Source organism: Oratosquilla oratoria, chromosome 16 (genome assembly GCF_046742065.1).
Source record: "Oratosquilla oratoria isolate Oo_2021 chromosome 16, ASM4674206v1, whole genome shotgun sequence".
In the NCBI taxonomy this organism is placed as follows: domain Eukaryota; kingdom Metazoa; phylum Arthropoda; class Malacostraca; order Stomatopoda; family Squillidae; genus Oratosquilla; species Oratosquilla oratoria.
Window position 1 is genome coordinate 36,823,159 of NC_134792.1, and position 14,206 is coordinate 36,837,364.

At 39.5% G+C, this 14,206-nt stretch overlaps 1 protein-coding gene across 3 annotated transcripts in view; it reads left to right on the forward strand.

Annotated features, from left to right (window-relative positions):
- Positions 1-14,206, forward strand: part of RhoGDI (rho GDP-dissociation inhibitor) — a 27,068-nt gene continuing 12,862 nt past the window's right edge. Inside the window, exons 1-4 of one of the 3 annotated variants that reach the window (XM_076199543.1) lie at positions 1-123; positions 9,479-9,666; positions 11,874-11,998; positions 13,667-13,766. In XM_076199543.1, coding sequence (XP_076055658.1) covers positions 9,483-9,666; positions 11,874-11,998; positions 13,667-13,766 — 409 coding nt within the window. In that variant the 5' untranslated portion in view covers positions 1-123; positions 9,479-9,482. Of the gene's footprint in view, positions 124-367; positions 427-463; positions 574-9,478; positions 9,667-11,873; positions 11,999-13,666; positions 13,767-14,206 lie in introns of those variants that run through there. The other 2 variants (XM_076199542.1, XM_076199544.1) reach the window with 2 other exon arrangements.

The following is a 14,206-nucleotide window of genomic DNA, read 5'->3' on the forward strand; positions in this document are numbered from 1 at the left end:
CAGGATCCCTTGAACCTAACTGGTTTTCCCGGTTGTCACTAGAGAGCGTCGCTCAGCGAACGTCAGACGGGTCGGCCGTCATAAGGATTGTAATTATATACGAAGTAGACCTTTTAAGAAAACGTAAGTTACCGTTATATGTTGGTGAATATTATATATATCGGCAGTCCTGGTAGTTTAGGTAAGTAGGACGAGGACAGGTGGGAATTTTACCATATTTCTATTGGCCCCACCCAGCGAGTCGTCTGATTAGTTATCTCAACAGACACTAGGGGCATGGCACCGATACAATTATAATACCTACGTGTACAGTGCCAACCTCGCTTTCCATATAACATAGCAATAATTATGACAGGCTGTCAATACTTATGAGAATTAGTGTATGAGTGTTAAGCTGACTAAGCTTGCAGGAGTTCTTGTGCATAGGTGGGTAGTGGGAGGGCGTGGGGAGGGTACTTGACCACTTTGTGTCAATTAATTGTGGCAATACGCATTGTCGGGTGCCACGTACTGCGGAGTATCGTGATATCAGGTGTATCTGCTTCATGTGGGAGAAACCGAAGCTCCTTAATGGTAAATTGCCAATACCCATTTCAAAATAATTGTTATAACTGTAAGCCTCTGGCATTTATTTGTTTCATAATGACTTCAGAAGAGGGGGTGGGGATTTTTATCATATTGAGTTTTTCCTTTAAAGTTTATTGTTGGATGAAAGATTAAAAGTGAGCATAGCCAACAGACTATACATGACAAGACTAAGTGTTTGCCAGTATGTAGAAATATATACTGCAAATTCTATGAAGCATAAAAATATTAGGTACCTCTATAGTAGCAGCAGCTTGATTGAATTTTTATTTCTCATTGCAAGGTATCTAGGTATGGTATATTATTAGTAAGCCACATTAGTGAACCCATATTTTGAAGGATGCTGTGTTATAGGGCAACTATATTCTTGACAAGTTCACTTTGGTGTTGTGATGTTTCTAGTCTCATTTGTGGCAACAATGGACCACCTCTACCTCCCTTCATATCAAACTGTTCATAGTTTGCCAGGAAGATTTGAAGTATTTTTATTAGTGTGAAGTGTTGAGGATAAATTTCTTAGAAATTGTCACTTTATTTTATTTATTTATTTATTTTTTTAATTTTTGGAAGTGCACACCTGTGATATAGCAATAGAAAATTAAACAGTAATTTGTAAATTATAATGCACCAATGTAATATATGTTATTCTTAGCAGAAATTAATAATGGAAAAGGTTCCTGAAAGTCATAAACAAACTTAGCCACTTCGGTTGCTTGAGATGCCATCTTTGTTTTGGTAGAGGTGGAGGCTAAAGAAATTAAAGTATGATAAATTCTTCTATTCTAACCTAACCTGCCTAACCTAATCTAACCAGCATTCAGTAATGCAGTACCTGTGATTTTAGAGGTCATCAGGGTTGTTGTCTGCGACCTGTGAATCTATCGAAACATAGATGGCATCTAAAGGAGTCAAAGCAACTTTACTTGTTTCTGTATAGGTTTTAGCAATATTTTCTGATGTTGATTTCACCCAAGAAAAATGTTAATTTGTGTATTATAATTCATAAAATTAATATTTAATTTTCTGCTATACCACATAGGTGTGCTCTCCTAATTTTTTTTTTTGTCAGCCTAGAGCCAGGGGAACAAATACAAAAAAGTGTCAAAATTCCTGTATGTGTACTGGAGAGTACTCTACTCTTTTCTGACCTACCCAAGTTAGGTCAATTAAGATTACACAATTGCCAAATATGCTGCCATTTTCTGAACTTTGGTCAAGATGGGTTAGTCCATATCAGGTAATAACAGAGTTAGATTATGACCATGCTAATGGTGATATCAAATACATCAGTATTGTCTACTGTTGCTGTCAACCTTATTCTGGTTGTTGCTTGTTTGTTAGATCGTAAACATAGATGCCATATAAACAACAAAGCAGTAACCACTTCAGTATGAGTCAAATTCTTGCATGCAGCATTGACTGCCATATGTATGATACATCACACTACTGGCAGTACAAGATATAAAGTCACTGTTGTATTGTTCTTTTACTCCGAGTAATAATAAATTCAGAAAACCTGATCAAACCAGTTAATAAAATCTGGCGGTAACTTGTGTAAAACTACAAAAAAATATAAAGAAGCTGATGCTGGCATCCTCATGTACTCAATCATGCCTCATTATGCCTATGTAGGTGTCATTGTACCACTCCAGTAGAACATATACTCGGCCAAAAATCCTTCCATTTAACAACACATGGATATTATAAGTTACAGTTCTGTGCAAGAGCTCACAATCTTATCTATCCATTACATAATTAGCCAACTGAATGCAACAAAAGAAACCTTACTCAGAAATCAAGAACAACCTACCACTGGCACCACAAAATATATCTACACAAAAACATGTACAGTACATGCTTGGATCACAAATCAAGCACTTAGTGATCACCAAATTCCCATCTCCACCAAATTTGTCCAGAAATCTCCCCTACAAAGAAATCCCACCCACATCAAATAAGAATTATACTAGCACAAGTGTGTTTGTTACTATTGGGATTTCATTAATACTATCATGCAATAGGCTTGGCCATAAAAGCAAATTGTCATGGATGCAATTACTGTCCAGAAAACTCTGAACATCTTATCCTACATTGACCACATTGGCCTCACCTTTACAACAACACATCTCCTCTGGAGTGGTTTATGGGCCAATCTAGGATCAGCTGGGAACTATGGGTCTTCTGCAAAAGATCTAGGGCAACAGATTTATTGACTTGTTAATGTAGGGGATAGTTTTATCATTGAGTAATCATAGTTTGTCATGAGATTTCCTAATAAATTTTTACTTTAATGCATGGAAAGCAAGTAATCATAGTATATCAGATTGTTTAGTAACAATTTATATTCATGCATGGAAGACATTCAAGCACTGTAAATACAGAACCACAAGTTAATGAAATGTAGGAAAAATTACCTTAGTATGCAAGTGTGTAATCTTTTGCTTTTAGAATTTTTTTTCCATAAGATTTCTTCACTATACAAAAATAGTGTAGCTTGTGTTTGGCTCGGGTGGGGCAGTGGAAGATAAGAAGTTCAGTGTCTGTGATGGTTGCATCTGAGGCATTTAGTTTATGTTGCCAGGTGTATTGTGTGATTGTATTGTCTTAGTGCTGGATGGTGGTGCAGTTGTAGTTTTTGCTTCTCTTTGGGGGAATTTTTCACGGGGGGTAATGTGGAGTAGAGTATTAAGTGATCAGTCTGGGAATGCTTCTTCTGTGATGCGAGTGTGAAAGTGTTTTTTTGTGTGGATGTTTTGTGGTGCACATGGCAGTTCAGGTCAGTATCCAGCCCTGATATGGCACCAACACAGAATAGGCATGACACAAAGAACAGAAGACACTAATCATCTCCTTTTTCATTGCCTCACCCTTGCTATAACAAGACTACAACATATTTATTCCTTGGGTGATTTATGGGCCAATCTGTGTCACCTGCAAGAGAGATCTGAGTCAGGGAATTTAGTTGCCACCTTAACCATGATTCACCACTTCTCCATTCACTTCCACATGTAACCCCAAGTATTTCACATCATTCAGTCTATCACACTTCAAATTTGCATCTGACCCACCACTCATCACTCGACATTTTGTCACCTTACTTCTGCCCACATTTACTCAACTTCTCTCACACCCCTGTGGTCATATATCTTGAGGGTGGAGATGTAAGGGATATAATCCCAGGATTTTGAATGAGGAGATTGATTACCTGTGCAATTTTTTTTTTTTTTTTTTTTTTATTGGGGGGGGGGTCTCCATGACTAAAATTGGGGGGTGGGGGATGTAACCCCTTCATCCTCAGAGATCTGTGTTAATGTACACATTCCTTCAAAATGTCACCAACTGTTTCACTATGAATCACCATCAAGCACAGCTGTATCCACAACTGGCTCACCACCCACTTCCCACAATTCACCAACTCCAAACCCCTGCCTAGCATTATCACTTTATCTTTTTTGTCATCATTACCACCACATCCATATCCACATTGAATAACTATGGTTACATCACATAACTTGGACACAGCCCCTCCATTCTTGACCTACATACATGCTCTACTATTCATGTTAAAAATTTGGACTGCCATTGATAGAATTCATTCTCTCCCATATGTCAGAAACATACTTCACCATATCTCTCATTTACCCTTGTTGTATGGACTCTCTAAATCCATGAAAGCCTGAAAGACATTATTACCCTGTGCCAAAGATTTCTTGCAAATATCTTAGTACAAAAATAGAATCACTAGTGATGGTGATGTCAATCAAATAATTGGGTCAGTAGCTCAGTCGGTAAGGCGATGGCAGTGAGAATTCACGAGCCTGGTTCGAATCCAGGGGACGACAGTCTGAATTATTTAATCTTAGTACAAATGTAATGCATACACCCTCTTTCTTTAACTAAATACAGTGTTCTTCCCAAATCATGCTCTGTCTCCCTCCTAATCCTCTTAGCATCTTTCCATACATTACCGGCTACTCGTAACAGACTGATCCCTCAAACACTACTATTGTCATACTAGTCCCACTTCCCCTAGTACAGTGGTACTGCTCAATACATGCACTCATCTAACCCACTGGTACATTTGGTACATTTGCTTGATAAGAATATTTACATGCTTGCAATATAAACCCTGATCTGTCTTAGAATATGCTTCTAGTATGGTTCCCACACAAAGTGAAGGATATGAGTAAGAGAGAGAATACAAAAGGCAACAACCAAAATGGTTTCTAGTCTGGCAGGTAAGTCACACAGGGAGAAAAAAAAACATTGGATCTGCCAGCATTGAAAGATTGAAGAGAAGAGGTGAAGTGATTAGAATATTCATGTCACCAAAAGGGAAAGACTACATTGACAGAGAGAGAGCTTAGTCAGAGATAGGGAGGCTTTTAGAGGTTGAGAACAGATTGAGAAAAACTAAATGTCAAAAGGATGTAAAGAAATGCAGTTTTCCATATAAATGCATAAATATCAAGAATAGTTTTGGTGATATAGCCCAAGCCGGAACAATACATGAATTCAAGTGTATGATAATTGGAAATTAAGGATAAAGCCCAGAATGGAACCATATGTAACTGTAAAGTTAGATATGATAAATTGTAGAGTAGGAGATGGGACCACACAAGTGTTACTACTTTCCTGTATACTATAGATAGGCAAACACACACATACACATACACACACGTGTTCATAAGAAATTTTATTGGATACAGCTCTTTTTCTAAAGAAAAATATTGAACAAAGTTACAATATAGTCCTTGGAAATTTTAATTGCATTGAGGTCAACTGGGAGGAATGGGAAGCATGTGGCAATGTAGATTTCTTGGGAAATACACAGTTAATTACAGCACTGGAGAATACAATAACCCAATGGGTAAAGGAAGTGACCCGGGTGAGAGATGACATTCCCACAAGATTAGATCTGTTACAAACCAGAGCCAAACATCAACAGCTCCTTGGAAAAAGTGACCATGTAACAGTTGAATTTCAGCTAGAGGATGAGGAAATAGAGCCAAGGAATGAATAACACAGGCAAGAGAGACTCAATTTTAGGAAAACAGATTACTTAGGGTTGAAAAAATTCTTTGAAGAAACAGACTGGGAGGAATTCATGAATATCACAGGAGTAGGGAGGAAATGGGAAATCTTTCTTGACATTTACAACTGGGGAATGAACAAACATGTGCCGAAGACTAGTGGAGGGAAGAAGCAGAAACAGGATTGATATTGCAAAAAAGGCTTGGGGGAAATGGAGAAAGACAAGCAGTAAATCAAAAGAGGCTTACAAACAAGGAATGACTATACAAGAATTCGGAGAAGAAAGCAATATTGAAAGAGGTGTAGTAAATATATGCAAAGATGAACTGTAATGGTTTTACAGATTTATAAATGGTAAATTGAGACAGAAGTAATTACCAAGTTAATATTGAGTGTTAAGATCCTTGAAGAAGCCTCATTTTGGACAGTAATAATGAAAATTTCCAATTGGTCTTCACAAAAGAGCACTTAGACGTAAGGGAAGTGGACAATCTCTTGGGTTTGTTGTATGTGACAAGCTTCAGGACCTGATGGGATCTCAGACTGAATACTTAAAAAATGTAGGGAACAACTAGCAGACAAGATTCAGTCTTAATTACATGTTCATTGAAAGAAGGCATTGTGCCACTCGATTGGAAAAGGGCAAATGTGGTGCCAATTCACAAAGGTGGAAATAAAGGAACACCACAAAATTATATGCCAGTATTACTGACCAGCACAATAATAAAATGATGTGAAAGGATTGTGAAAGATTGATAGACCAAATATCTGGAAAAGATGAACAGTCTGACAGACAGACAGTTTGGCTTCAGATATGGAAGGTCGTGAGTGTCTAACCTTTAAGCTTTTACTCGAGAGTGATTGATGTGCTGCAAGAGAGAGAGGGTTGGGTGGGTTGTGTGTTCCTTGACCTAGAGAAGGCATTTGATAAAGTACCACACAGTCAACTTATGTGGAAATGGGGCATGTTGGAGGACTGAGAGGCAAACTACTTGGAATGGATGAAAGATTTTTTTTAATGAATTATACACGAGGACAGTAATAAAGGACAAGATGAAAAGCAGTAATAAGTAGAGTGCCACTAGGTTCAGTGTTTGAACCAATGATATTTTTTGTTTATGTTAATGGCATGATGGAAGGAACAACAGGCTATGCCAACATTTTTGGAGACAACACAAAAATAATGAGTAGCGAAAAATGAGGAGGGCGATAGAATATTTTAAAAAAGGCCTCTACACTAGTTTTGCATGGAGTCAAGAATGGGAAAAGAAATTCTATACCAAAAAATGCAAAGTACTAAAAATGGGCAATAGTGACAAAAGACCATCTTTAAACTATTCCTTGGGAAGTGAGAACATTACAATAGCAAAAGAAGAGGAGACTTGGGAGTCTTGATAAAAGCCAACCTGTCACCAGACAGATTATATCCGTAAAACTGTGGGAGAGAGGACTACTGTTGAAGATCAAAGTGGCATTTCACTATATGGCTGAAGAGATGATTAAAATACTTGTTGAAACCTTGATCTGCCCAAGACTAATATGCATCATTAGTATGGTCCTCACACAGAGTGAAGGATAAACCATATGAGGAAAAACTAATAGCACGGAGTCTATCAATTTTGAAAAGTTGAAGAGAAAGGTGATATGACAGTATTCAGGTCACTAAAGGGGACATATTACAATGAAAGAAAAGATCTCCTGATTAAAGATGGGAGGGCTTTAAAATGGTCATGGAAACAAATTAAGAGACTACATGTCTAAAAGATGTGAAGAAATACAATTTTCCATGTAGACGCATAAATACTTGGAAAAACTTTGGAAGTGATATGGACCAACCTCAAACAATGCAAGAATTCAAACCTAAATTTGATAATTGGAAATGGAGGATGTAAAGTTGGAACTGTACATGAATTTGAGGCTAGGTGTGATAAAGAATTATAGAATAGGAGACTGCATCCAACAATTGTTGTTCCTTTCCTGTATACTACAGTTCAGTAAATACACACACACACACACACATATATATATATATATATATATATACAGTGAGTCCTCCTTATATGGTAATTCTTTATCCTGTAAATTCACAGTTAGGGTATTTGGTAATTACTACCATCGATTCTATTTACGGTAAAAAAAAAATCACAGATATGGTAGCCGCCCATGTTTTGGAGGTGAAATTAGATATTTTGAGGAGGAAAGAGCAGGGAGAAGGTACAGCTGCCAAAGTCGGAACTTGGGTTTGGTATACGGTAATTTAGATTTGCGGCAAGGTCTTCAGGAATGCATATGTACCGTATAACGAGGACTCACTCTATATATATATATATATACAGGTAAACGTCGACTTACGATGGCCGCGACTTACGATTGTTCGACTTTACGATGACGACGACGACGACGACGATATGATAATTTAACCCCTTCCATACGGTGCCGCACACGTAGGCGTCCTGAGGAGCAAGTGGATTCGCGACACTGCCATATCGGCGTCTTGATTATATTTATTGTAGTCGCCCCTGTGTTTTTACATTCTCTCAAATGTGCCTTGAATCCCATTCTCTGTGGTTTTCAAAATTCGCGGGTGAAAGAGAGAACGATCGATATAAGCGGTGACTATATTTTATGATGAGAGTATTATTACGTCACGTCGAACTGCTGACATTGGCTGCTGCCCGCGAGATTTAAGTTCCGTACTGAAAATACATATTATAGTGTTTGAATATGGTAAAAAGTATAAAAATAATTAAATAAACTACTGTACATGTTTAATAGGCTATATTCAGTATCTCTGGTGGTTAATATACAGGTAGGCTAGGTACAGTGACCACGGAACAGTGATACACAAATTGGGGATCGACTTACGATGAAATCGTCTTACGATGGCTCTATCGAAACCTAATGCCATCGTAAGTCGACGTTTACCTGTATATAATATATACATACACATGTATTTTTTTTATTTATCTATTTTATTTTTCCAAAACAATATAGTCAAAGTTCCTAAGTTTACTTGAGTTACAGCCTTGAGTTGGCCATTGAGATTGGCTGATGACCACAGGTGAACAGTAAGTAATGAATATACCGGCATATGTGGTAGATTTCATTGCAGTGTGTGCATTTTTACCAACTTGGGACTACAGCCCAGTTTAACCCCTTCCATACGGTGCCGCACACGTAGGCGTCATGGACTTAGATCTCGGTGGCAGCAGCCAATGCCAGCCGTACGACGTGTCATAATAATACTCGCATCATAAAATATAGTCACCGCTTATATCGATCGTTCTCTCTTCACCCGTGAATTTTGATAACCATAGAAAATGCGATTACAAAAGAATTAGAAAGAATGTCATTATGGAGGGGCGACTACAATAAATATAATCAGGACGCCGATATGGCAGCCTCGCGAATACACTCGCTCCCCATGACGCCTACGTGTGCGGCACCGTATGGAAGGGGTTAACAGTGCAGCCACACCTTTTATTCTTCTCATGTGAGTTGTTAAGTAGATGAGTATTACGTGGTAAATACTCCAAGGATATTGCAGTAGCGACTTCCCTACAGATGGGTTGGTGTAACAGTCTTTTATGATAGGAGACAAATTTCCTCTCAGAGAGAGATGCTGATCACTTTTAACTTATCTTCAATGTGCTGTTCTCCTTAAATCTCCTTTACCACATGTATGACTTCACCAATCTGGCATTCTCTTGTTGTCGTAAATAGAACTGCCTCTCCCCTTTTCCCCTTTCTTCCTTCTCCCTGCTTTCTCCATTTCTTCCCCTTTCCTTCCATCCCTCATTCCCTCTCCTTACCTCTCATTGTTTTGAATGCTTGTTCATAGATTCTTTACTACTTACAGAATAATGGCCGAAGAGGAAAATGTGCACATTGAAACTACCCATGAGGAGGAGGAAGAGGAGACCAACTACAAGCCTCCACCAGAAAAGACCTTACAAGAAATGCTGCAGCAGGATTTAGATGATCATTCTCTGCAAAAGTACAAGGAAACATTGCTAGGTGCTGCCACTACAGCAAGTATCATTGTAGGTGAGTAACTGGTATGGTAGAGTTGTCGAATTCTGAAAGTGATGAATTTAGTTTAAGTCCTTTCATCGTTAAGGTATACCTGAGATTTTATACAAATTTGTATAGTGGAAGGGTGGGGGCAGACTAATAAGTCTGTAGTAGCATTCTCCATAGTAGGCAGTGGAGGCCCAAGGATCACTGTATCAGTATTAAGGGGAAAGTACAACTCAGCCTTAGCTCACACAACTGAGCTGCCCTTTTTTAAGAAACCTTGTGCTTGCCCCACATGAAGAAGAGGCTAGGAAAGTAGCATTCTATATAGTAGGCAGTGGAGGCCCAAGGATCACTGTATCAGTGTTAAGGGGAAAGTACAACTCAGCCTTAGCTCACACAACTGAGCTGCCCTTTTTTAAGAAACCTTGTGCTTGCCCCACATGAAGAAGAGGCTAGGAAAGGTGCTTTGAATATAGTCCTCCTCACCCTTACCTAGGGGGAAGGTGAGGTTTTCTTACCTCTTGTGAATTTATTTTGGGGTCTTGCAGCTGTCTCTGCCATTCTCCTGCCCTAGAAGGAGGTGGCAAGATCTAGGGGGCAGGATTTAGGAGTAAGCGGAAGGAAAATAGACTGCTGCCTTGCCACCACCTCATGGTGCTCTTGGTTTCAACTCCTATCTGAGAATTGATATAGAGAATGAGGCAGCAGCTGAAACTTGATGTTATATAGGCATTGTCACACTTCTAACATTAAGTTCATTCTTTCACTTAACACTACTAAGTCCTGTGGTGGTGATGGTGTATGGTGGTGGTGGTAGTGGTAGTGTGTGATGGGGAGGGTAGGATCTATGGGAAGCCCTTAGTCACAACCCACATTGCAGGTGACGTAGGCTCAGTGCTTTCCCTGTGGTGGGATTAGAGCAACACAGCTCAGCACCAACCTACATAACTGAGCAGCCCTATTCAGGATCTGCTCTGCTCACCCTGTATGGGAAGAGAGTTCTAATGGGTGACGGGATGGTCACCATGTAATAAAAATGATGTAGGTAAACAAGCTTCAATTGAGGCATTTTGTGGAGGTGCTGTCTTGCTGCAGTGCATCTGACCTGAGACTAATAATAGGATACATCAAAACCACCCTTATAGAGCACCTGCACACAAACTAAAATCCTGTCAACAGAACACCACATGATAGTGATCAGTGCATAGTTTTATGGAAGTGCTCTCAACCCTGCTCACCCGTCTTGTTGCATCACACGTGCATGACCATCTAAACAACATAAAACAACACCAACTGCATACTTCAGTAACTTTCAACAACCTATAACTTGTACCACACAATAGATCCACACAAAAACACATTAACATTCTTATCACAAAACAAGCCATACAAGACTGGTCACCATACTTCATTGTGCCCCACCCTAGCCACACCAAGACACCAACAACTTCTTCTTTGAGTGACTTGTAAGCCAATCCAGTGGCTATTTCTGGTTACTTGGAGCTGTGAATCTCCTGCAAGAGAAATGGGGCAATTGATTGGAATTTGTATGTGTAAAAGAAATGGAGTGAAAACGTTTTGGAAGTGCTTGAGGAATATGGTAAATTCCTGTAAAGAAGGATGTGGAGGTTAGGCTGAGAACAGGGATGGAAATGCCTGTCATAAAGTGTAGATCAAAGTGCTAAGTTTGAGCAGATGGGAAAAAATGAGTAAGGTGAATATGAAAAAGTGTGAAAAGCAAAAGTGGATGGAGTGAATTAAAAGGAAGACCAAGGAGGTGGATACGTTATGTAAAGGGGTCCTTGGATGCATGAGAATTGTCTTTGGAACAAGGTAGAGAGTGAGTAAGTGAAAGGATGATGGTTCTTAGTAGGCTGTACTTGTATGATCTGTAAGATTTCTGAGGACGGTGGGGGTGATCGTCAAATACAGCAATGGGGGTACATAAACTCTGGATGCTTGCTGCATTGCTTTTGACCTGAACACTGTGGCAGGGGACGGGGATAACCCTTCTTATGTGAGATGGGTGGAGCACTAAATGGGTTTCAATGTGTATGAAATGGGTGTGTATTTTGACTCTTGGTCCCCTATGTGAAGTAGATTTGTATTATTTATGCATTTTGCAAAATGCCCAACACATCACAGATAACTGCAATGTTAGTAAACACATTTTGATGTTAGTACACGCTTCTTTTGTAATAGAATATTTATTTGTTGGCATTTTCTATTGCAAGATCCAAGCTCGGAGAAACGTGTATTGGTTCGTAAACTGGTGCTGGTGGTTGATGGTAAGGCTGACAATGCCCTAGACTTGACTGGGGATATCAGCAAACTTAAGGAGCAGTCCTTCACAATCAAGGTAAGGATCGTTGGACTTCATGTTGAAGGTTTATATACACGCCACATCTCCCTTTCCCCCCCCCTCCCTCCCTCCCTCCCTCCCTTGTTAGATATGTCCCAGATTCTGTCTTTAGTGTGGGAATGGGTGTTAGTACAATATTTATTATAACTGCTTTTCTCAATTAAGTTTAATGTTTAGTTAAAACTCTTGTGTTGTTAGTAATTGGTTTGACCCATCCACATGTATTTCCTGAAAGATTTCTACATACCAAATGCCTCTTCCACCATATAAGAGGGAAGTTTATAGTACACAAATTATTTACATTGAAAGCAATAATAAAGAGATGAAAATCACATGTGCCTGACACAGCTTGACTGCCTTTTTAGTGTTGTATTATGTGTATGTATTTTGCAATGTCTAAAAGAGGTTAGACTGCTGGTGGACTGCCTGTATAGTTTGCTTTACAAGGGAAAAGGGGATAAATGTGTGTAGTAGTTTCAGAGGGATCAGTTGTTTTAATGTAGTTAGGAAGACTTATGGGAGGGTTTTGATTGAGAGGATTAGGAGAAGAACAGAGAGAGTAATTGGTGAGGAGCAGAGTGGGTTTAGGAAAGATAGGTGTTGTGTGGATAAAAATTTTGGTAAGACATATGTTAGAAAGCTTTAGCAAAGAGTAAGGATGTTTTTTGGGCCTTTATGGATTTGGAAAAGGCTTATGGCAGGGTAGAAAGGAAGGCACTGCAGAAGATTTATTGATTGATATGGTTTAACGTCACACACCCCCCTATTGGGAGGCTAGGATGGTGCCCCTCACAGAGGGTTTTGTAGCAGAAGATACTGCAGATATATGGGATAGGAGGAAAGCTTTAAAGAGCAGCTGAGTTTTTATGAGAATAGTAGAGCCTGTTAGAATTAGAAATGGAGAGAGTGAATGGTTTGAGGTGGGTCTGAGAAATATGGTAGGGTTTACTAGGTAGGATAGAGAGAAATGAGGAGCTGAGTAGGAGAGTTGGGGTGGAAAATGAGATGGGAGATATGGTTGATGAAAGAGTATTGGGATGGGTTGGACATATGGAAAAAATGAGTGACAAAAGATTGGTAAAAGAAGTGTGGAAGGCAGAGGTGGATGGAGTGAACATGAGGGGGCAACCGAGGATGAGAGGGATGTATTGGGTAAAAGGGGCATTAAGAAAGGTGGATGTCTGTTGAGGAAGGAAGGGAGAAAACAATGGTGAGTGGAGAATGGTTGTGTATAGTTAATGCTGTGATGCATGGAGTGGAGTGGGTTGGGAGATGGGGATGGTTAGGGAGTGGTTATGTGTGAGTGATATTTTGATGCAGCTGTGAGGGATTTCTCTCCATCTCATTTTCTGCATGAGGGAATGGAGACGGGGGCAATGATTAAATGAAGTGGCCTTGCTGTGTATGTGCTGTGTCTTGCTGCATTGCTTATGACCCAGGGTAGTGGGTGGGATGCAGGGATGACCCATAATCCAGGAGGAGCCAAGAAAAAAGGGAGGGTAAATGGGAGTGGAGTGGGTGGGGATGAAATGGATGGGAGTGGAATTATGCCTTTTGATTTTGGCTACCTCCCTTGTAAGGGTGAATAAACCCAATGTATAAATATGGTATGTTTTGTGTACATATAATTCTATTATTGTTTATTTTTATATTTTATCTATGCAGGAAGGCATCAGCTACAAAATCCGCATAGACTTCCATGTACAGCGAGAAATTGTGACTGGCTTGAAATATGTTCAGCGTACTTTTCGGTCTGGCATCCCAGGTAAGGTTACTGGAGGAGTTTAATACCTGTCTACTACACAATAAACTGACCCCTTTAGTCTTTTGTTGATTTGCCCTGTCATTTTATTCCAGTATATTCAATAGTGATGGATATTTTGGTTTCAAGGACCAATGACAGGTACCTGTTAGTTGTACATACATATACCAATGGCCATTCCCCCCAAACAAGGGAGGTAGCCAGAAAACAAAGGCACAAAATCCACTCCCATCCATTCCACTTTCACATAGTTAACTCACACTCCCCCATCCTTCCCTATTATATTGGGTCCTGCTGGATGGCAGGTCATCCCTGCATTTCGCCCATTGCCCAGGGTCAGAAGCAGTGTAGCAAGACAGCATCCACAGCAAAGCCACTTCATTTAATTGGTGACATCCCCTTATGCAGAAAAAGAGAAGATAGGGTTGCACCAAAGTGTAATT